This window comes from Heterodontus francisci, chromosome 31, assembly GCF_036365525.1.
Source record: "Heterodontus francisci isolate sHetFra1 chromosome 31, sHetFra1.hap1, whole genome shotgun sequence".
NCBI lineage: Eukaryota > Metazoa > Chordata > Chondrichthyes > Heterodontiformes > Heterodontidae > Heterodontus > Heterodontus francisci.
The window spans coordinates 44,892,904-44,917,484 of NC_090401.1; the positions used below are offsets into that span (position 1 = coordinate 44,892,904).

A 24,581-nucleotide genomic window follows, 5' to 3' on the forward strand; every position below is an offset into this window, starting at 1 on the left:
CCTGTGGAACTGTTCCCCAGTGAGAGTCAGCGCCTGTGGAACTTTACACCAATGAGAGTCAGTGCCTGTGGAACTGTATCCCAGTGAGAGTCAGTGCCTCGGGAACTGTATCCCAGTGAGAGTCAGTGTCTGTGGAACTGTACCCCAGTGAGAGTCAGTGCCTGTGGAACTGTTCCCCAGTGAGAGTCAGTGCCTGTGGAACTGTATCCCAGTCAGAGTCAGTGCCTGTGGAACTGTTCCCAAGTGAGAGTCAGTGCCTGTGGAACTGTTCCCGAGTGAGAGTCAGTGCCTCGGGAACTGTATCCCAGTGAGAGTCAGTGTCTGTGGAACTGTACCCCAGTGAGAGTCAGTGCCTGTGGAACTGTTCCCCAGTGAGAGTCAGTGCCTGTGGAACTGTATCCCAGTCAGAGTCAGTGCCTGTGGAACTGTTCCCAAGTGAGAGTCAGTGCCTATGGAACTGTTCACCAGTGAGTGTCAGTGCCTCTGGAACTGTATCCCAGTGAGAGTCAGTGCCTGTGGAACTGTTCCCCAGTGAGATTCAGTGCCTGTGGAACTTTACACCAGTGAGAGTCAGTGCCGATGGAACTGTATCCCAGTGAGAGTCAGTGCCTGTGGAACTGTTCCCCAGTGAGGGTCAGTGCCTGTGGAACTGTTCCCCGGTGAGAGTCAGTGCCTGTGGAACTGTACCCCAGTCAGAGTCATTGCCTGTGGAACTGTACACCAGTGAAAGTCAGTGTCTATGGAACAGTACGCCAGTGTGAGTCAGTATCTGAGGAACTGTATGCCAGTGAGAGTCAGTGCCTGTGGAACTGTACACCAGTGAAAGTCAGTGTCTGTGGAACTTTACGTCAGTGTGAGTCAGTATCTGAGGAACTGTACGCCAGTGTGAGTCAGTATCTGATGAACTGTACACCAGTGAAAGTCAGTGCCTGAGGAACTGTTCCCCAGTGAGAGTCAATGCCTGTTGAAATGTACGCCAGTGAGAGTCAGTGACCGTGGAACTGTACGCCAGTGAGAGTCAGTGCCTGAGGAACTGTTCCCCAGTGAGAGTCAGTGCCTGCGGAACTGTTCCCCAGTGAGAGTCAGTGCCTGTGGAAATGTACGCCAGTGAGAGTCAGTGACCGTGGAACTGTACGCCAGTGAGAGTCAGTGCCTGAGGAACTTATGCCAGTGAGAGTCGGTGCCTGTGGAAATGTATGCCAGTGAGAGTCAGTGCCTATGGTACTGTACGCCAGTGAGAGTCAGTGCCTGTGGAACTATATCCCAGTGACAGTCAGTGCCTGTGGAACTGTATGCCAGTGAGAGTCAGTGCCTGTGGAAATGTACGCCAGTGAGAGTCAGTGCCTATGGAACTGTACGCCAGTGAGAGTCAGTGCCTGTGGAACTGTATCCCAGTGAGAGTCGGTGCCTGTGAAACTGTGCCCCAGTGAGAGTCCGTGCCTGTGGAACTGTATCCCAGTGAGAGTCAGTGCCTGTGGAACTGTATGCCAGTGAGAGTCAGTGCCTGTGGAACTGTATCCCAGTGAGAGTCAGTGCCTGTGGAACTGTATCCCAGTGAGAGTCGGTGCCTGTGGAACTGTATCCCAGTGAGAGTCAGTGCCTGTGAAACTGTGCCCCAGTGAGAGTCCGTGCCTGTGGAACTGTATCCCAGTGAGAGTCAGTGCCTGTGGAACTGTATCCCAGTGAGAGTCGGTGCCTGTGGAACTGTATCCCAGTGAGAGTCAGTGCCTGTGGAACTGTATCCCAGTGAGAGTCAGTGCCTGTGGAACTGTATGCCAGTGAGAGTCAGTGCCTGTGGAAATGTACGCCAGTGAGAGTTAGTGCCCGTGGAACTGTACACCAGTGAGAGTCAGTGCCTGTGGAACTGTTCCCCAGTGAGAGTCAGTGCCTGTGGAACTGATCCCCAGTGGGAGTCAGTGCCTGTGGAACTGTACACCAGTGAAAGTCAGTGTCTGTGGAACTGTACGTCAGTGTGAGTCAATATCTGAGGAACTGTACGCCAGTGTGAGTCAGTATCTGAGGAACTGTACACCAGTGAAAATCAGTGTCTGTGGAACTCTATGCCAGTGAGAGTCAGTGCCTGTTGAACTGCATGCCAGTGAGAGTCAGTGCCTGAGGAAGTTATGCGAGTGAGAGTTGGTTCCTGTGGAACTATATCCCAGTGACAGTCAGTGCCTGGGGAACTGTATCCCAGTGAGAGTCAGTGCCTGTGGAACTGTACGCCAGTGAGAGTCAGTGCCTGTGGAACTATATCCCAGTGAGACTCAGTGCCTGTGGAACTGTTTCCCAGTGAGTGTCAGTGCCTGTGGAATTCTGTCCCAGTGAGGGTTAGTGCCTGTGAAACTGTTCCCCTCTGAGAGGCAATGCCTGAGGAACTGTATCCCAGTGAGATTCGGTGCCCGTGGAACTGCATCCCAGTGAGAGACAGTGTCTGTGGAACTGTATCCCAGTGAGAGTCAGTGCCTGTAGAACCGTTCCCGAGTGATAGTCAGTGCCTGAGGAACTGTATCCCAGTGAGAGACAGTGCCCGTGAAACTGTTCCCCAGTGAGAGTCAGTGCCTGTGGAACATATGCCACTGAGATTCAGTGCCTGTGGAACTTTACCCCAATGAGAGTCAGTGCCTGTGGAACTGTATTCCAGTGAGACTCAGTGCCTGTGGAACTGTTCCCCAGTGAGACTCAGTGCCTGTGGAACTGTTCTCCAGTGAGAGTCAGTGCCTGTGGAACTGTATCCCAGTGAGAGTCAGTGCCTGTGGAACTGTTCCCCAGTGAGAGTCAGTGCCTGTGGAACTTTACACCAGTGAGAGTCAGTGCCTGTGGAACAGTATGCCAGTGAGAGTCAGTGCCTGTGGAACTGTTCCCCCATGAGAGTCAGTGCCTGTGGAGCTGTATCCCAGTGAGAGACAGTGCCTCTGGAACTGTATCCCAGTGAGAGTCAGTGCCTGTGGAAATGTACGCCAGTGAGAGTCAGTGCCTTTGGAACTGTACGCCAGTGAGAGTCGGTGCCTGTGAAACTGTGCCCCAGTGAGAGTCAGTGCCTGTGGAACTGTATCCCAGTGAGAGTCAGTGCCTGTGGAACTGTATGCCAGTGAGAGTCAGTGCCTGTGGAACTGTATGCCAGTGAGAGTCAGTGCCTGTGGAAATGTACGCCAGTGAGAGTTAGTGCCCGTGGAACTGTACACCAGTGAGAGTCAGTGCCTGTGGAACTGTTCCCCAGTGAGAGACAGTGCCTGTGGAACTGTATCCCAGTGGGAGTCAGTGCCTGTGGAACTGTACACCAGTGAAAGTCAGTGTCTGTGGAACTGTACACCAGTGAAAATCAGTGTCTGTGGAACTCTATGCCAGTGAGAGTCAGTGCCTGTTGAACTGTATGCCAGTGAGAGTCAGTGCCTGAGGAAGTTATGCGAGTGAGAGTTGGTTCCTGTGGAACTATATCCCAGTGACAGTCAGTGCCTGGGGAACTGTATCCCAGTGACAGTCAGTGCCTGGGCAACTGTACGCCAGTGAGAGTCAGTGCCTGTGGAACTATATCCCAGTGAGACTCAGTGCCTGTGGACTGTTCCCAAGTGAGTGTCAGTGCCTGTGGAATTGTGTCCCAGTGAGGGTTAGTGCCTGTGAAACTGTTCCCCTGTGAGAGGCAATGCCTGAGGAACTGTATCCCAGTGAGATTCGGTGCCTGTGGAACTGCATCCCAGTGAGAGACAGTGCCTGTGGAACTGTATCCCAGTGAGAGTCAGTGCCTGTAGAACCGTTCCCGAGTGAGAGTCAGTGCCTGAGGAACTGTATCCCAGTCAGCGTCGGTGCCTGTGGAACTGTTCCCCAGTGAGAGTCAGTGTCTGTGGAACTGTTCCCCAGTGAGAGTCAGTGCCCGTGAAACTGTACGCCAGTGAGAGTCAGTGCCTGAGGAACATATGCCACTGAGATTCAGTGCATGTGGAACTTTACACCAATGAGAGTCAGTGCCTGTGGAACTGTATCCCAGTGAGACTCAGTGCCTGGGGAACTGTATCCCAGTGACAGTCAGTGCATGTGGAACTGTTCCCCAGTGAGAGTCAGTGCCTGTGGAACTGTACCCCAGTGAGAGTTAGTGCCTGTGGAACTTTACACCAATGAGAGTCAGTGCCTGTGGAACTGTATCCCAGTGAGAGTCAGTGCCTGGGGAACTGTATCCCAGTGAGAGTCAGTGCCTGTGGAACTGTATCCCAGTGACAGTCAGTGCCTGTGGAACTGTTCCCCAGTGAGAGTCAGTGCCTGTGGAACTGTTCCCCAGTGAGAGTCAGTGCCTGTGGAACTGTATCCCAGTGAGAGTCAGTGCCTGTGGAACTGTTCCCAAGTGAGAGTCAGTGCCTGTGGAACTGTTCCCAAGTGAGAGTCAGTGCCTATGGAACTGTTCACCAGTGAGAGTCAGTGCCTGTGGAACTGTATCCCAGTGAGAGTCAGTGCCTGTGGAACTGTACCCCAGTGAGAGTCAGTGCCTGTGGAACTTTACACCAGTGAGAGTCAGTGCCTGTGGAACTGTTCCCAAGTGAGAGTCAGTGCCTGTGGAACTGTATCCCAGTGAGAGTCAGTGCCTGTGGAACTGTTCCCAAGTGAGAGTCAGTGCCTGTGGAACTGTTCCCGAGTGAGAGTCAGTGCCTATGGAACTGTTCACCAGTGAGTGTCAGTGCCTGTGGAACTATATCCCAGTGAGAGTCAGTGCCTGTGGAACTGTTCCCCTGTGAGAGTCAGTGCCTGTGGAACTGTTCCCCAGTGAGAGTCTGTGCCTGTGGAACTGTATCCCAGTGAGAGTCAGTGCCTGTGGAACTGTTCCCCAGTGAGAGTCAGTGCCTGTGGAACTGTTCCCCAGTGAGAGTCAGTGCCTGTGGAACTGTATCCCAGTGAGAGTCAGTGCCTGTAGAACCGTTCCCGAGTGAGAGTCAGTGCCTGAGGAACTGTATCCCAGTCAGCGTCGGTGCCTGTGGAACTGTTCCCCAGTGAGAGTCAGTGCCTGTGGAACTGTTCCCCAGTGAGAGTCAGTGCCCGTGAAACTGTACGCCAGTGAGAGTCAGTGCCTGAGGAACATATGCCACTGAGATTCAGTGCCTGTGGAACTGTACGCCAGTGAGAGTCAGTGCCTGTGGAACTGTTCCCCGGTGAGAGTCAGTGCCTGTGGAACTTTACACCAATGAGAGTCAGTGCCTGTGGAACTGTATCCCAGTGACAGTCAGTGCCTGTGGAACTGTTCCCTAGTGAGACTCAGTGCCTGTGGATCTGTTCCCCAGTGAGAGTTAGTGCCTGTGGAACTTTACACCAATGAGAGTCAGTGCCTATGGAACTGTTCACCAGTGAGAGTCAGTGCCTGTGGACCTGTATCCCAGTGAGAGTCAGTGCCTGTGGAACTGTTCCCCAATGAGATTCAGTGCCTGTGGAACTTTACACCAGTGAGAGTCAGTGCCTGTGGAACTTTACACCAATGAGAGTCAGTGCCTGTGGAACTGTATCCCAGTGAGAGTCAGTGCCTGGTGAACTGTATCCCAGTGAGAGTCAGTGCCTGTGGAACTGTATCCCAGTGACAGTCAGTGCCTGTGGAACTGTTCCCCAGTGAGACTCAGTGCCTGTGGAACTGTTCCCCAGTGAGAGTCAGTGCCTGTGGAACTTTACACCAATGAGAGTCAGTGCCTGCGGAACTGTATCCCAGTGAGAGTCAGTGCCTGGGGAACTGTATCCCAGTGAGAGTCAGTGCCTGTGGAACTGTATCCCAGTGAGAGTCAGTGCCTGTGGAACTGTTCCCCAGTGAGAGTCAGTGCCTGTGGAACTTTACACCAGTGAGAGTCAGTGCCTGTGGAACTGTATCCCAGTGAGAGTCAGTCCCTGTGGAGCTGTTCCCCAGTGAGAGTCAGTGCCTGTGGAACTGTTCCCCAGTGAGAGTCATTGCCTCTGGAACTGTTCCCCAGTGAGAGTCAGTGCCTGTGGAACTGTTCCCCCGTAAGAGTCAGTGCCTGTGGAGCTGTATCCCAGTGAGAGACAGTGCCTGTGGAACTGTTCCCCCGTGAGAGTCAGTGCCTGTGGAACTGTTCCCCAGTGAGAGTCAGTGCCTGTGGAACTGTTCCCCAGTGAGAGTCAGTGCCTGTGGAACTGTTCCCCCGTGAGAGTCAGTGCCTGTGGAGCTGTATCCCAGTGAGAGACAGTACCTGTGGAACTGTATCCCAGTGAGAGTCAGTGCCTGTGGAACTGTTCCCCAGTGAGAGTCAGTGCCTGTGGAACTGTGCACCAGTGAAAGTCTGTGGAACTGTATGCCAGAGTGAGTCAGTATCTGAGGAACTGTACGCCTGTGTGAGTCAGTATCTGAGGAATTGTACACCAGTGAAAGTCAGTGTCTGTGGAACTGTATCCCAGTGAGAGTCAGTGCCTGAGGAACTGTATCCCAGTGAGAGACAGTGCCTGTGGAACAGTTCCCCAGTGAGAGTCAGTGCCTGTGGAACTGTACGCCAGTGAAAGTCAGTGTCTGTGGAACTTAACGCCAGTGAGAGTCAGTATCTGAGGAACTGTATGCCAGTGAGAGTCAGTGCCTGTGGAACTATATCCCAGTGAGAGTCAGTGTCTGAGGAACTGTATGGCAGTGAGAGTCAGTGTCTTTGGAACTGTCCCCCAGTGAGAGTCAGTGTCTGTGGAATTGTCCCCCAGTGAGAGTCAGTGCCTGTGCAACTGCACCCCAGTGACAGTGTCTGTAGAACTGTCAGACATTGAGAGTCCGTGTCTGTGATTGTGAGCCAGTGATTGTAAGTTCGGGAGTGTAAACTGGGAAAGAAAATATCGGAAATAAAGATGCACCTGTTGAGGATTTAGTATGTGCAACCTGAAGAGTATGAACATGACAAGGACAGAACTGTGGTCTACACAGTGCTCTGCTGCATTCGGGACATATAGGAAATACTCCTGGTTTATTGTGAGAGGTATCTACCAGCACAGAGCACCCCGCTCGAGCTTAGAAGATGCTTAAAAGAAGCAAAGATATCGGCAAGAAAGGGTGAGGGAGCCGATGGCTTGCATTGTCATATTACCTTCCTTGCTGCAAACTTTGAGATTCTAGTATAAATCTGGCCAAAAGCGCTGGGCTCCCACAGATACAATCAATATTTGCATGTCGGTTCCTGTGTCTTGTTCAAAATCCCCTGGCTGAACGCCATTCCCTTATTCAAAAGAAATAAATGACACCAGCATTTGTAACCAGCATTTGCTTCCTGCTCTGGGAACCTTGCGCTTTCTCTGGCAAAACAGACAGGAATTGTTTTTTTAAAAAAAAATGCCTCAGGGGGAAAAGGTAGTAAAAAAAAAACTCAAGGCTGAGAGAAAGAAACAGACACACACGCACAGGAAGATCCAACCCTCAGAAACATGATGTCACCAAATGAACTCACTGTTACCATGTGACAGCTCTTTATAAATAGCTCAGTTATCATGACATTGTGTTAGCCTCATTAGAATCTGCAAAGTAGTGCTGACGAGAGGGAGGTGTGAAGGATTGTCTCCTGCTTGTGTTCCGCACTCAAATACTGACTTAACAATTGGAGTGCATACTGGATTTGTGATTACATGGAGCAGGTTGCTTAATCCTTTTTGCTTTAATTATTTTCTACTGATCAAATATATATATATATTTAAAATGAACCAGAAACACAGATGATATTGCTCTTTACTTTTTTTTTCTAAAAAAAAAATCCATTTTTAAAAATTTAATCCAATTTAATTTCATCGCTAGGTTTATTCCTCCGGGAGCCTCCATCATTTTCTGGACGGGTACAACGTGTGCAAAAGTAACTGGATGCGGTACGTGAATCCCGCACACTCGGCGGAGGAGCAGAACCTGGTAGCCTGTCAGAATGGCACCGATATTTACTTCTACACCGTGAAGCCAATCCCTCCCAGCAATGAGCTGCTGGTCTGGTACAGTCGGGAGTTTGCTGAGAGATTGAATTATCCTCCGACCGGCGATCTGGTGATGTTAAAGCTCAGTGAGTCCCAACACTTATTGATTTATGTCTGGTTTGTCCCTTTGGTCGTGTGGCATTTAAAAGAATGACTCCCTTGCCCCTTCCCCCCCATCTCACTCTCCCGTACTGTGACCTATGCAACCTGTAGGCTAACAGTGATTTGCGCCCGACAACTATCCCATAAACTTAGACCTGAATGATTTGCCCACGCACCGTTAGACTCTGATTGTTGTAGATAGTTCGCGTTAAGTGGAGTGCAAGTTTTATTTTTCTATCAAAGTTCTGCGACTACCCCCAGTTAATGCAACCCTCTCTGCCCCAAGAACAGGCAATAGAGGGATGTGATCCCATCTCTCTCTCTCTCCAGTCCAAGCGGTTGCTGCTGTTGTTTCCTCACCTGCTGTTGATTCGTGATCGTAGCAATATTTTTAACCCCCCCCACCCCCCACCGGCTGAAATCAGTTTCTCTGACCTTAACCTCATAGACTGTTCTTTATAACAGCACACTACACAGTGCCTGGCTTGTTTATTGTTTTGAGCCAAGTATAAAAATGAAACCAAAAAAAAAACGCAGAGTGGGTTTGATGAGATTTTAACAACCCCGAGGTCTGTCGGGGAGAGAGAGTTGACAGTGATCGAAGCTGATCAGATGTTATATTTCCAAATGGACAGTGGGTCACTGTGACAGGGCAGGGCGAAGCCTCACTTCACGGCAAGTGTGCCTGAAATAAATTCCAAATCGCATGGAATGTGCGGAGTTGTTGGATTTGAATTGGTAACTGTGATCAGCTGTGACTGCTGATATAATACAGCAGCCCCATTCAGACACCTTCCAATTCTGGTGCCAGACTTTGTTCACTGTCTAACTGAACCGTTTCAGGCACTGAGCTACATTTGTCATGGTCGCAAGGTATTGAAGCATTTGGAACCGGGGTGGCAGAAGGGAATATAACCCATGCCAATTTAATTTGGGGTACCTTTGCCCCGCTCCAACTCGCCCACCAACCATCCCTATCCAATGATTCTGACATCTGAGATCACTGAAGTCTGTATCCCAGCAATGGTGTCAGGGCAGTTGGGCTGGGGTGTTAGCACCTCACTGCGTGAACTCAGTCTAAAGAGAAGTTCCATTAAAAGGTAGACTTCACCAGTCAGTGATAGGACATGATCCTTCCTCCTGTTTGCTACCCTTGCCTATCAAGAGGGAAAAGTATGCTCGGAACTAAAATATGAAACGCTGATCTCACAGGGAGATTGCAGGGAGTTTAAACTTTGTCACCCAAAGCTGGTGTTTAGTGAGTGCAGGATGCAAGAGGGAGATTTGACTGCTTGATTTTAACTTGAGGTGCGGTTGCTGAGATAAAGTCATACTTCAAAAGAAATTATTTATACTTTCAAACAGTTTTCCCCTTGTACTTTCTCTGCAGCGGGAATGTGAATTGTCCCTTTAAAAGCTCTTCAAAGACTTTGGGAGGGACATGTGATTTTTTTTTATTATATATGATCAGAAGCTGCTTAGAGAGTAGGGAAGCGGGCAGATTTATGGAAATTACAGAACTGCGCCAGTTTAGAACATAGAACATAGAACAGTACAGCACAGTACAGGCCCTTCGGCCCACGATGTTGTGCCAAACCTATTAACCTACTCTAAGATCAAACTAACTACCTACCCTTCATTCTGCTATCATCCATGTACCTATCCAAGAGTCGCTTAAATGCCCCTAATGTATCCGTTTCTACTACCACCGCTGGCAGCGCATTCCACGTTTGTGTCCCTCCTAGACTCCCTTTGCCTTTTGTTTCTCCTACTTGCTGCACTTTTAGAAAAAAAAATAGCCAGAATCCCTTTATTTTCATTCCACTGATTAATATGCAGCATTTTTGAGCAGGGCTCTGGGTTATGATAGTAGTATCTTCATCCCTGTTCGTGTGCTGGAGGAGGGATGGGAGAGGGGGGCACATTGAACTGACGTTATCCTAGAACGGGTCACATAACTTTTCAACAGAATCTGTTTTTGAAACTGTTAAATGCGGGCCCTGGCTGTCCTCACACCTCCCTCCTCCTCTTTTGTGTTTAGCTGCAAAAATAACACTTCTGAAACTTGTGGGCAGAGATTTCGATCCCAAAACATTTGAATTGAAACAGGCAAGGAGAGGGTGACAGTGAGGGTGAGTGGATGGGTGCAATGAGGGTGCAGGTCAGTGCGAGCGAGAGTATTGAGGGCAAGGGTGGGAGTGAGGGTGCAGAAAGACTTGTGTGATCGAGGCTGAGGGAGAAGAAGATGAGGGTGTGTATGTTAGTTGTGTGTGTATCTGAGTGTGTTTATTAGTATGCATTAGTGAGTGTGTGTATTACTCTGTGTGTGACATGTTAATGTGTTTGTGTATTTTAGTGTGTGTCCAGTGTAAACAAGTTCTATCTGAAGTGCCCCATGTTGCTTGGCTTTCTATAGTGACTTTAATGTGCCTAGTTACAACTCACCCTGTGGTCACTGATCATATCTCAGAAAGCAGTGACTCCATCCCATCCCAGCCTCCTCTTGTATGATATCAGTTTTGGAGCTGGCGCCTTGCTATTGCTGGTTGAGTAATGAGCAACAATTCTCTTTTGTCTTGAAATGTGGTTTGACAAGTGTTAGCCTTGCTAAACAGGTTTCTATTATGTATTGCAGCCACAAATTGAAAAATTAATTTGTCCTCACACTCCCCTCTCCCTCTACCCTGGGGTGTTAGTAAGTCCGAGCTCGATCTGTCAGTAACTTACTCTCTTATTACTCATCAAAAAACTGACTCAGTTCCTTTCAAAAATGGACTGTTCCGCTGGGTCATTATCATTTGTGTCTGGTTAGAGGGAGGGAAATCATGTAAGCTGCCTGCTCCAGATCTCTATCCAATGCTGCTACTGGACAACACACACATGTAGATGTTGGCTGAGGAGCAGATCGCACTCTGTTGCGATGCCCCACCTGCCAGAGCTCAAAAACGTGTCGATATGCAGTATCTATGTCGCTGCCCTATCTTAGCTCGCACCAGGTCCCACTCAGTCATCACCCCTGTGTCCATCAGCCTACATTGACTCCTGGTCCACCAGTGACACGATTTTAAAATTCTCATCCTTGTTTTCAAATCACTGCATGGCGCTCACCACCCTCCCTTCCCTATCTCTGTAACCGCCTCCAGACGTACAGCCCTCTGAGAGCTCTGCATTCCTCCAATTCTGGTCCCTTTGTCCAATCGTTGGCAGCCATGCCTTCAGCTGCCTAGACTTAAACTCTGGAATTCTCTCCCTAACCCTCTCTCCTGCTTTACCTCTCTCCTTCTTTAAATGTTCCTTAAAACCTACGTCTTTGACCAAGCTTTTGGCATTCTGCCATAATATCTCCTTATGTGGCTCAGTGTCAAACTTTGTTTGATAACGCTTCTGTGAAGCACCTTGGAATGTTTTACTATGTTAAAGGCACTATATAAATGTAAGTTGTTGTCCAAGCTCACACAAAAATAATAGCCAATTGATTGAAATGTTGAGTGCACCTATACTCCAGTACCCCTGTACACTGTACCAATATATCCCTGTATCCCTGTACCTCAGCGAGATTCAATTCCTTAAGGGGAGGGGGAATTAGGTAAATAAATAACAGACTGAAAATGAGTTCTCAGAAAAAGGGCGCTCATTTCATAGTCAGGGTTGATGAATCTCAGAGTGCTCTTTTTTCTGCTCAGAAAATAACGTACAATATTTGCAGTGTTAGCCCCTTCCAGTAATGTAGTCAGCCTCTCCCTGTCCCCAGTTTCACTACATTCAAACTGAAACAGAAAGCAGGGTTAAACATCAGTCAATCAGGTCCACATCGCTACAGAATCCAAAAACAACTTGAGGTTTTAATTGACTCAAATTTTGCCTTCAGTTATTTAACGGCTTAATATCTCAGAGAGGAAAATCAGTGCTAAGGTTGGCTCGAGAGGGCTGAACCCATGCTGACCTCTGTGCATGCAAGCTTGGGTTTCTAGAGTTGGTGTCAGTTGATTCTTCTGTCTGTGACTAGTGCTCTTCAGATATTAACACAGGGGCAGGGGTGTGAGAAAGTAAACTGACTTTTTTTTTAAAAAAGCTGAATTTTAAATTCCCTTCCACACCTCCGTTCCCCTTGAATGACTGACTGAAAATAGTGTCTCCAACTACACCAGTGTGAATTTTCTTCAGTTCCCACACCGGCTATCTTAGTGATTTCTAAAAGACGTCGTCAATTTACTGCCATTTTTACATTGTGTGCCAATTCCTTCTTGGAACTGGCTTGCTACTGCCCGCCCCACCTCACTCCCAACATATGTCTTGTAAAAGCCTTGCATTTCTGTAGCGCCTTTCACCACCTCAGGATGTTCTAAAGTACTTAACAGGCAATGAAGTACTTTTGAAGGGCAGTCACCTGTTGTAGGAAATTCAGCAGCCAATTTGCACACATCAAGATCCTACAAAGAGAAATGAGATAAATGATCAGATAATCTGTTTTTAGTGATGTTGGTTGAGAGATAAATATTGGCCAGAACGCTAGGAAGAACTCGCTTACTCTTCAAAACAATGTCATGGGATCTTTTAAGTTCACTTGGGAGGGCAGACGGGACCTCGGTTTAATGTCTCATCAAAAAGTTGTTTGAGGACCCTTCCAGCCAATAGACAAGGGAAATTTTGGCCCATCAGTCCGAGATGGATTTGAGATGAAGTACTAGAATTAAGCACAGTGTCTCCCCTCCTACCCAATCCAGCTCAGCTTCTGCAGTTTATTTTTTTAATGAAGAAAAATGTATCTTTTGAAAAACAAAATACAAATTAGTCGATTCATAAATGGCAGGCATCTACTGAGAGTTCATAATCAGCAAAGGAGCATCCAGGAATGAGGCTTCCTCTGAGAAAGCAGTGACTCACACTTAAAGTGAGCATGACATGTCAAAAATAATCCCACACATTGGCTGACACAACAACATCCATTTATATCGTGCTTTTAATGTAATAAAACGTCTGAAGGTGCTTCATAGGAGTATTTTCAGACAAAATTTGACATTGAGCCACATAAGGATATACTAAGTCAGATGACCAAAAGTTTGGTCAAAGAGGTAGGCTTTAAGGAAAGTCTTTAAAGGAGGAGAGAGAGAGAGAGAGAGAGAGAGAGAGAGAGATTGAGAGATGGAAAGGTTTAGTAAGGGAATTCCAGAGCTCGGAGCCAAGGCAGCTGAAGGCACAGCCGTCAATGGTGAAGCAATGAAAATTGGGTATGCGCAAGAGACCAGATTTGGAGGAGCACAGAGATCTCTGAGGGTTGTAGGGCTGGAGAAGGTTACAGAGATAGAGAGGAGTAAGGTCTTGGAGCGATATGAAAATTAGGAGGAGAATTTTAAAATTGAGGTGCTGCCAGCCAATGTAATTTGGTGAGAACAGGGGTGATAGGTGAACGGAACTCAAGTTGAGTTAGAATACACAGTTTTATCGAGGTGTAGCCAATCACAGGATGTGATCGACTCTCTAAACTCCCTTCAATGCTGATGTCATATTTTTGGAACAGCATAGCATTCCGATCTCAAAACTGATCTTCAGCCCAGAGTTCTTCGACTTGCAAGGACTGATCTGCTCGCATCATTCTGACGTTGATGAGCTTTGGAAAGAATGAATCTCATGCTAGGGCAGCACATAGCTCATGGGTAATCTGCAGGGTTGACACCACAGGCACTCCATTTCATTGTTATTCAGAGGCTTTGTCATGGGGCGGAGACATGGATCAATAGGAGCAATACAGGATCGGAGCCTCACTGAGGCATGAGCGTCGTTCTCTCATAATCAAGAAGCTTTTAGGAAAGATTGAATTGTACATGACAAAAAGAATGAAGTAATGGAAAGTTTGCCCAAACATGACTCTGCCCCAGTTGCAGTATTTCTGGCTTACGTGATACTTACAATTCAAAATTACGCAGGGTTTTGATCGAGTAAACAGGGAGAAACTGTTTCCAGTGACAGGAGACTCGGTAACCAGAAGGCACAGATTTAAGATAATTGGCAAAAGAACTAGAGGGGAGATGTGGTGAATTTTTTACACCGACTTGTTATGAAATGGAATGCGCTGCCTGAAAGGGTGATGGAAGCAGATTCAATAGTAATTTTCAAAAGGGAATCGGATATATACTTGGAGGGGAGAAAATTGCAGGACTATGGGGAAAGAGGAGGAGGAGTGGGACTAATTGAATAGCTCTAGGGCTAAATAGCCTCTTTTTGCATTGTATGATTCTATAATTCAATGTGAGCCTAGCTTTGCAGGTCTACCTTCTATACTCACTGATCTGATTAATAGGGCCTCTATACACAATGGGTGACAGCAGCCAATGCACTGTGTTCTCCCCATTAACCACTCTCCTCTTCCCCCAGATCAGTGATACAAAGGGTTTATATTCAGGAACCTTTGCTGATATGGCCTAGTCACCCTGTTGAGTCATCTGTTCCTCTAACACTACGGCACAGGTCTGAAAACAACTGAGTAATTCTGTAGACACAGAATTTGCACAGCAGCATTAGTTAAAGGAAGCTTTGCAATATTAGTGCTCATCTATTAAAGTATCAGTTCGAGTGAGAGTGTAGTGACTATACTCAGTGTTGCCTGTAACTGGCCAACACCAACTGCCAGCTGGGTAGGTAACCGAGCCATCTCCAGAAAGTGCCAATGGCTTTGGGCAGATGGGGAAGGGAAGCTGGAGCTCTGATGGAGCGAAAGCCATCAAAAGGCAGATGAATTGATACTTGAATTAACCAATGGTAGCCACAACCTTCAAGGGGTGATGCAGCAACAGTACAAAACAGATCAATGAAAGAGTAACTGTGGACAGTCTGAAACACAACCCTGGGGTTTAAGCCCCGGCCTTAGGTGTGAAGGATAGGTGAGGTGAGAGTGATTGCCCTTGACATCAAGGCAGCATTTGACCAAGTGTGGCATCAAGGACCCCTAGCCAAATTTTAGTCAATGGGAATCGGGGAGAAAGTCATACCTAGGATAAAGGAAGATACATAGGAATAGGTTGTGGCTGTTGGAGGCCAATCATCTCAGCCCCAGGGCATTGCTGCAAGAGTTCCTCAGGGTAGTGTCGTAGGCCCAACCATCTTCAGCTGCTTCATCAATGACCTTCCCTCAATCATAAGGTCAGAAGTGGGGATGTTCACTGATGATTGTATGATGTTCAATACCATTTGCAACTCCTCAGGTACTGAAGCAGTCTGTGTCTATATGCAGCAAGCCCTGGACAACATTCAAGCTTGGGTTGATAAGTGGCAAGTAAATCTTGTGCCACAGAAGTGCCAGGCAATGACGATATCCAACTAGAGAGAATCTAACCATCTCCCCTTGACATTCAATGGCATTACCATCACTGAATCCCCCACAATCAACATCCTGGGGGTTACTATTGACCAGAAACTGAACTGGAGCAGCCACATAAATACCGTGGCTACAAGAGCAGGTCAGAGGCTGGGAATTCTGCAGTGAGTAACTCACTTCCTGACTCTCAAGGTATGTCCACCATCTACAAAGCACAAGTCAGAAGTGTGATGGAATATTCTCCACTTGCCTGGATGACTGTGGCTCCAACAACACTGAGGAAACGCAACACCATCCAGGACAAAGCAGCCCGCTTGATCGGCACCCCATCCACCACCCTCAACATTCACTCCCTGCACCACCGACGTACAATGGCAGCAGTGTGTACCATCTACAGGATGCACTGCAGCAACTCAACACTCCTCCTTCAACAGCACCTTCCAAAGCCACAAACTTTTCTCCTAGAAGGACAAGGGCAGCAGGGACTTGGGAACACCATCATCTGCAGGTTCCCCTCTAAGCCACCAATCATCCTGACTTGGAACTATATCGCCATTCCTTCACTGTCACTGGATCAAAATCCTGGAACTCCCTCCCTAACAGCACTGTAGGTGAAACCACACCAGATGGACTGCAGTGGTCCAAGAAGGCAGCTCACCCTGCCTTCTCAACAACAACTAGGGATGGACAGCAAATGCTGGCCTTGTCAGCGATGCCTGCATTCCATGAACAAATATAAAAAACAAACAGGGGCTCCAACTATAGTTGATCAATGGCAATGACAGTAAACAGGTTGACGCACTTGCTAAAGTCACAAGCAGGAATTGCATACAATGTGTTAACATGTCTATTACTGATTCTGTACACTAATCAGACACTGATATCCAAGTGTGACTTTACCATTCCACCCAGAGACCTTCCTCGGTAGTTGTGGGAAGGACAGGATCCAGGACAGCAATGCAATTGGTACATTGCCTGCAGACTATTCCAGTGCAGTAAGTGGGTTAATCGAGTGGTACAGGCTGTTCCAGTTTACCTGATTATCTGAGGTAGATGGACTCCATGTTAAAATCGTCTTGCGGAGCCCATCTATGCAAAATATTTTAAACTGAATAAAATTGTATCCATCGCGCTCCTGCCAGTTGAGAGGGCGGGGGATTAAGGGTTAATGATTCAGTATAAAAGGTTTCTTTCTCATTTGCTTCTTGTTTCTGTATTAAAACTATCTGTCAGCATTTTTTTTCAGCCACCAGTCTCACTGCCTTCAGTCACTGAATTCCACGCATTTGCATTTTATGATTCAGCACAATTCAGAATGACTGTGATCTCTCCACAGTTAGTCAATCCCTCAGACCAAGACCCCGCCCACCTGAAGCTCTTCAGAAATGATTCGGCCAGCGAAAGAGGAAGCTCTGGTTCAGTGTGCCTTGCCTCAACTTGCCTCCTATCTGGATGCTCATCTTTGGTCACAGATCAAAGCGCGGTTAATCTCTCTTTGGTGCAATGCAGCACAAACAAGCAGAAGCACTTTTACTCTGAGTTTTGTCAGATTCTGGCTGCTGGGTTCAGTGACTGAAAATCTTTGACTACCTATCCACCACCCCCTCCCTCCACCCTCTCTCGAAGGAGCTGACCCCTAGTTGTGCTGCCCGCCTCCTTGTATCTCATTCATCTGTGACCCTAGACCCTAGTTTTGGAACAATATTCCAAACCCCATCCTAGTGGTGCTGTGTGGCCTAGGTGGTAACATAGTTGTGGAATGGGGTTTGAACCTCAGAACTCAGAGGCAAGAGTGCTACCAAGTGAACCAGGGTGACAAAATATATTAAACTGAAGAAAAATTGTCTCCATCAAGCTTGTGTCGGTGGGAAGGGTGGAGTATAGGTTTGAATGACTTGGTATGAATATCTTTTTTTATCCCATTTCTCTCTCGTTTCTGCATTAAAACCACCTTGGTCTGTGTGTCTTTAGTCATCAATCTCGCTCCTTTCAGTCATTGGGAATCATATGTGAACTGTAAATCTGACAGTGCAGGACCACACCTGGGTTGAAAATAATCTTAAATTCTTCAACTTTGCTTTCTCCCACAATCTAAGAAAGAACTTGCATTTCTGTAGAGCCTTTCACCACCCCAGCACGTCTAAAAGTGCCTTACAGCCAATGAACTACTTTGGAAGTGTGATCACTGTTGTATTGTAGGAAACACAGCAACCAATTTGCACACAGCAAGATCCCACAAGCAGCAATGTGATAATGGCCGGATAATCTGTTTTGGTTGAGGGATAAATTTTCACCAGAACTCCGGGGAGAACTCTGTCATAGAATCTTTTATACCCACCCACAAGGGCAGTTTAATGTCTCATCTGAAAGATGGCACCTTTGACAGTGCAGCACTCCTTCAGTGTTAGCCTAAATTATGTGTTTGAGTCTCTGGAGTAGGACCTAAACCCACAGCCTTCTAACACAGAAGTGAGAGTGTTATCCACTGAGCCATGGTTGTCTTTTAGAACTTGAGCATGGCTTCACTTCATTACTACTTCTTGAGAAACTCCTCTCCTCAATGTCCTTTTTTCAGAGATACAGCACTGAAACAGGCCCTTCGGCCCACCGAGCCTGTGCAGACCAACAACCACCCATTTATACTAATCCTACATTAACCCCATATTCCTACCACATCCCCACAATTCCCACACCTACACTAGGGGCAATTTATAATGGCCAATTTACCTATCAACCTGCAAGTCTTTGGCTGTGGGAGGAAACCGGAGGACCCGGCGGAAACCCGCACAGTCACAGGGAGAACTTGCAAACTCCGCACAGAATTGAACCCGGGTCGCTGGAGCTGTGAGGCTGCGGTGCTAACTGCTGCGCCACTGTGCTGCCCAACACTGTCCTGTTTCAACTTTGATGGTATCTTGCACTGTGTGTCTTGGCATTTCATCCCATCTCCCTCCACCAGTCAGTAATAGTTCCGCTCACCCTTCCCCAGATTAACAATTTGATTTTTTTTTCTAGGACATAATCTCAAGGGATATAAGGATCTGGTGTCTGGATACACTGGCCAGCTACCTCAGAGCAGAGAAGACATTCAAGAAGACCAAAAACAACATGCTAAAGACGCAAAGAATGAGGAAGAAAAAGTGGATGTGGAGATAATTGAGAGAGATACACCGCCCATCACTCCAGACAACCAAATAATGGACTTCAGTAAAAAGCTTTACCGAGGTGTAGTGACCAGACCTCTACCAGAAGAAAATAGCTCAAAGATAAATGGTGTTAATGACAATGAAAGGCCAATGGAGAGAACCAGCCCTTTATACAGAACCAGTCCAAACCAAAGATCAAGAAGTCCTGTTATTCAACAAAACCCTCACATCCTGTCTCCCAACTCAACTACCTCACCTCACAAAGAAATCCCGCTGCATACGAATGGACATCACAGTCATGCTGAGGGCCTGGTCTCCTACCCAATGTACTCACCTCCAAGCCATCTCCAACACCAGTATATGTATCCGTACAGCTCTCTGCCTCCTCACTATCCCAGGTTTATATTACCCAACTATTCACCTGGTTTCAACAGTATTCATCCCTTGAATAGTCCAGCCACTTTGAACAACGTGAACAACCTCAGCCTATTTGGCAGGATGGCCCCAGTCTGCAGCAGTTTTGTGGGTGGAGACTGCCTCCCTCATCCCATGCTGAGTCGGACTGTGCTGCCCGTCGCGCTATCTAGTGAAGAAGGCCAAAGGCTTCATGTTCCTGAGCAGCCAAGGGGTATTCTTATCCCTGCCCCCACCAGTGCTTTCTCACCCATGGGTCCAGCGCTGGGCCTAAAGGAAACGCTTCTCAATCACTCACCACCGTCAGGTACCTCAATAACCTCCGAGCTGTCGGTGCCGCTGAAAGCTACCTCCTGGGTTCCAGGAAGCGAGGAAGCAATGAATCTATGCAAACCAAAGATTTCTCCCGAAGATTCCCCTGGTTATAAGTCACTTCCATACCCGCTGAAGAAACAGAATGGGAAGATCAAGTACGAGTGCAATGTGTGTTCAAAGACCTTTGGCCAGCTTTCTAATCTAAAGGTGCGTATTCTTTGCAATGAATTTGCAAACGAAGCAGTAATGTCAAGCTTTGACTCCATTTGAAAGTCAGCTGCGCAGAAGCTCCAGTTTGTTTCCTCAGCATTAGCATGGATAGGATAGCCAGGACTATATAACTCCTTCTATTACTTTCTCCTTCCCTCTCTCAAGCAAAGAAGCAATCGTGCAGAAATATCCTTAAAAATTCTTCAAAAATAGTCTGTAAATTAATAACTAATATTTAAGAAATTTAGATTGTTTGCTGCCAAAGATTGTTTTGGCCAGCATGTTAGTATGACCTCTTTTGCTTAGCGTTTACTCCACCGTTAATTACAACACTAATGCGGTGCTTGGAGTAATCGAATGTTCAGAGTAATGCAGTACTCAAAGCAACACATCACATCAAAGGTTAAAATGACACTTTGTTCTTTGAAGTCCTTGAACGAAGATTGTTTTTGGCAAATGCTTGTTGGTGATGCTGGTTTAAGGCCTGGTTCCTTTAACAAATCAAGGGGCATCATAGTCATTGGACAGAATTTGGTGCCACTTTCCCGTCAGGTTTGTCCACAGATGGACATAAACCATGTCGGAAATAAACACTCACAACACTTGCACCCAATGATGAAAGTTATGTTCAGATTTTTCTGAGCTCTTTGTGTCACTGAGACTACTGCAGCCTTCCTCTCCCCAGCACCCTAACTTTTAGCAAGTGTGGTTCATTAACCTGTGAATGATGTCATTGTCCACTTGAGGCTGCCCCTCTGGCCATGTTTGGCGCCTGTAATTTGTCACGACGCAAGTTTCTACACAAACTCCACGTACAGAGATTTGTTAACCAAATATAGTTGAAGGGGAAAAAAATTGCAGGGCTGTGGAGAAAGAGACTATTTGGATAGCTCTTTCAAAGAGCTGGCACAGGCATGATAGGCCGAACGAGCAATTCTGTGCTGTATGATTCTCTGAACTGCCACAATTTTGCATAAAAACGTCCCCTAGGCATGGCAGTCACTGGTTTGTGTGCAGAAGTCAGCAACAACACTTCATCTGTGGGTTTGGTAGTACAGTGGTTATGTTACCAGACTAATAATCCAGAGAATGATCCTTAACTACCCTCTGAAGTGGCCTAGCGAGTCACTCAATGGTATGAAACTGCTACGTAGAATAGCAGTTCAACTAGAAGGCCCACCACCCCTGCATTCTCAGCTTAAATAGGGATGGGCAATAACTGCCAGCCTTGGCAGCAACGCCCACATCCCCAGAATGAATTCTGAAATTTTGCTGTGCCTTTTAAAGTTTTTTTTTTAATTGCTTGGCAAAACTTTTCTGATCCAGGAAATCTTGGGTCATCTAATTCTACCTGATGAGGGGGCAAATTCCTTGCATCTCAACTTTAAAACTTAGAACCAAGCTGACCTGAAATTCAAAAGCTCGTTATAATCAACCTCAGCCTGACTGAGTGACTCACATGGACTGTGCTTATGGGACAGAGATGACAGTGATTAATTCGTTTCACTGTGGAATGATTGAAACAACAAAAGATGAGCAAAATTCTTTGTGCTGTTTAATTGCATCTTTGAGATGTAGAATATGCCTTTGCTGTTAAATTGCTCTGCCTGTGCAGGGCTCCACTCACACCAACCAGGAAGGTCCCAGGGTTGATAACTAGTCAGTTAGTTAATCTCAGCTAAGGATGCTATGTGGGTGTTAACAAGTGACCTGGTGCCTCTCCCCCCCCCCGCACCATCCCCCCTCCCCCCGCCCTCAGAGAAGTGAAAGGGGAAATCAGCCAGATTTGCTGTTCCTGATTGCCCTCCAGCGCTCCCCAGTCTGCTGAAAAGTGGTCAGTCAAGGGCAGGGTTGGAGTGCTGCCATTGTCAAATATCCAGGCGTGTACACATACACAAAATGTCCTCAGGGTTGCTTTGTGCTTCTGGAGCTGTACGACAGCAAGGATCAGCACCTTCTGGCAAGGGGGGTGGAGGGGGAGGTGTCGAGGTTTGGGGGGGAAGCAGAAAATGTGTTAATCAGCATTTCACAGAATGATATTAGGGCTCAAACAATAGCAAGGGAGGGAAACACCTGTATTCACTAAATGTAGCCAAAGGAAGTCCAAATGACTCTGAAGTGGGACCAGAAGTTTTCACAGTCCCCTGAATGATCTCCTATCTCAACTTTAATTTGTAGTATAATGCCAGTCTGTACTCAGTCGGTAGCAGAAAGTTGTGGGTTCAAGTTCCAGTCTAAAAACGTGAGCACAAGATCTAAGATGACAGCTCCGACAGTGCAGTACTGAGTCAGTGCTGCACTGTCAGAGGTGAACACCAGATGAGGTGTTCAGCAGAGACCTGTCTACCGCTCAGGTGGATGTAAAAGATTCCACGGCACTATTTGAATGAAGAGCAGGGGAGGTACCCCTGGTGTCCCGACCAATATTTATCCTTCAGCCAAAAACACAAAGTATTTAACTGGTCATTATGATATTACTGTTTGTGGGATCTTTCTGTGCACAAAATTGGCTGCTGCATTCCCTACATTATAACAGTGACTACAACTTCAAAAGTACTTCATTGGCTGTAAAGCACTTTGGGATATCCTGAGGTTGTGAAAGGTGCTATATAAATGCAAGTTCTTTCTTTCCTTTATGTGACATGCCACATACTCTATTGGTAAGGAGCTATTAACATAAAGACTTTAGCCGTGACATTACGAAAACCTTAAGAATGAGTCACTCTCCCATAAAGAGAATGAATACCTCACTTCTGGAGCAGATGCTACCAATGAGGTTTTGATGCACCATGGAATTCTGCCACCATCTGCCTGGAGTATAATTGCATTCCATTTCTTGCAGGTTCACCTGAGGGTCCACAGCGGGGAGAGACCTTTCTCATGTCACACCTGCAATAAGACATTTACACAGCTGGCCCATCTCCAGAAGCATTACCTGGTACACACTGGAGAAAAACCTCACCAGTGCCAGGTAAGAAAGCAAAGAGATCGTGCAAGGTGATTAAAGAAAAGGAGCCCCGAATGATTAAGAATATGAGCCAAGGTTCCTACTACTGAATGCAAAGTACAGCTGTGATGCACTCCATGGCCCAACATCATCCATACACCTTGGGGGCGGGAGGGCAGATGTAGACATTTGTTTGGCCCTGTTTTAGGTGGATGCCAGGAAGGCCTAAAAAAATGGGCTTAACAATCTTGCAGTGGCCTGAATGCCTACATAAGTTGGGCCCTGGTCACCCCCACCTGCTAAATTGTCAGCGTTACACTTGTTCTTTGTCCGTTTTATTCCCGAGCATGTCCCAGTTTCTACCCCTCACTTGAGTGAGGTGCCAGAGCACAGCTGGTGCCTGGGGACCGGGTACCCCAACACGGGTCAGTGGCTTCAGAAGAGAAGTGGGTGTAGAGGGAAAGGAAATAAAATAAACATTCATAAAATGCAGGTGATCACCGTTGTGAAACTTCCAAACAGGAAGCAGAATATGAAGTGCTCAACATTAAAATCTTAGCCTCCATTTTAATCTAATACACTAAGCTGGAATAGTTTGGTTCACCCTGCCTGATTTTACTCTCTTTGGACCCCTCTCTATCAGCCAAGGTGGGTGGGGGTGCAGGGGATGGTGAGGGCCGGGTCTCGTTTCTGAATCTCCCACAAAAAAATCAGATTTATTCTTTCCACAGAGTCCTGAATAATGATTAAATGTAATATAATGAACCAATTGCCTGTCTCCTTTGTGTCCTCTCTGTCTCACCCGCTCTGTTACTGTTGTCCTGACTGATGTTCCATCTTTCCTTGTGACAGGTGTGTCACAAACGTTTCAGCAGCACCAGTAACCTGAAGACCCACCTCCGCCTCCACTCTGGAGAAAAACCCTATCAGTGCAAGCAGTGTTCAGCAAAATTCACCCAGTTTGTCCACCTCAAGCTGCACAGGCGCTTGCACAACAAGGAGCGGCAACACAAGTGTCCCTTCTGTTCCAAGAGCTACATCCACCTGTGCAGCCTGAAAATCCACCAGAAAGGCAACTGCCCCATGGCCTCAGTTACCAACTTGTCCAAGGAGGAACTGCTCAGGATTGATGATGAGATCGATAAGTTTGACATGAGCGAGAATGCAGAAAGACTGGAAGAGAACATCACTGTAACAGAGATGGAGGTGGTAACTGAGCAGCTTATAGCTGGTGGCCTAGAGAAGGGCTACAGAGAGGAGCAGTTCAGAGCAATATGTCACAAGAACAATGGAGACAACCTTCCATCCATTGGCTTCCATGAGAGGACCAAGAATGGCAATCTAATGCTATTCCACCAGAGTCCACCACCTCTTCTGCCTATCAGGGTCAAGCAAGAAGCCAGTTTATAATTGCACTGTAGTCATCATCATGTGCTGGCACTAATTCAATGAGTTCTTCACCAAACAGGGTACATCACTGGGGATCGCAGCAGGCAGCTGACTGTATTGGACAAAGTAGAAGGAAAATTTATGACATTGAGGAAATTGATCTCACAAAAATATGTGGATTCAAAGTACTTCCAGCCACAGTAGTAATTCACTGGCTGTGTTTTATATGTGTCTGTGTGCGTGTGTTTTTTTTTGGTTTAATCTTCCTGAGGGTGTAGCCGCTGTTATAGGATCTGACAAATTGTCATTCCACTCCCGTGGTCCTCGTGAGTTCTTATTAAGTCAGACCAAAAAAAATTCCCCATCACATTAGCGGGTGTGGATGATGTGCAGACCCAGCCTCTGCTGTAATAACCAGTTGTGCTTTCATTGCTTTCTCAGGGCGTGTTAGATATATTTATACAACAGAGAATGGTATATATTTTTATCAGTTAAGAGACAATCAGATATGAGTTTATTCTTCTAAGGCCTATATCTTATTTATTAAGAAACAAAACATTCCTTTATTTTAAATAAAGTTTGCAATGACTAAAATGTGGGATTGATTTGATATCTGCGGTACTGACAATGAGAAAATAATTGAATTATTTCAAAACCTGGCTTGTCAAGCAGGCAGCATAAGGACAAATTGTCCTTCAGTCCTTGACATCTGTGCCTGAGCTTTTGAGTTTATCTGACGGTCTTGTTCACTCTCAGTCTGAATGGCTCTACATGATCTCACACAAAATTCAATCAGGTGTAACACAGCGTTATTGGTCTGGGCTTGCATGGACCAGGAGGA

At 46.9% G+C, this 24,581-nt stretch overlaps 1 protein-coding gene across 2 annotated transcripts in view; it reads left to right on the forward strand.

The window, feature by feature from the left end:
* The window catches only part of LOC137347219 (PR domain zinc finger protein 1-like), a 57,641-nt gene extending 33,307 nt beyond the window's left edge, over positions 1–24,334 (forward strand). Inside the window, exons 1-5 of one of the 2 annotated variants that reach the window (XM_068011460.1) lie at positions 7,466–7,581; positions 7,739–7,991; positions 18,335–19,401; positions 22,247–22,375; positions 23,204–24,334. In XM_068011460.1, the coding sequence (XP_067867561.1) occupies positions 7,573–7,581; positions 7,739–7,991; positions 18,335–19,401; positions 22,247–22,375; positions 23,204–23,761 (2,016 nt within the window). In that variant the 5' untranslated portion in view covers positions 7,466–7,572 and the 3' untranslated portion in view covers positions 23,762–24,334. Of the gene's footprint in view, positions 1–7,465; positions 7,582–7,738; positions 7,992–18,334; positions 19,402–22,246; positions 22,376–23,203 lie in introns of those variants that run through there. The other variant, XM_068011459.1, reaches the window with a different exon arrangement.
* The last annotated feature ends 247 nt before the right edge of the window (positions 24,335–24,581 follow it).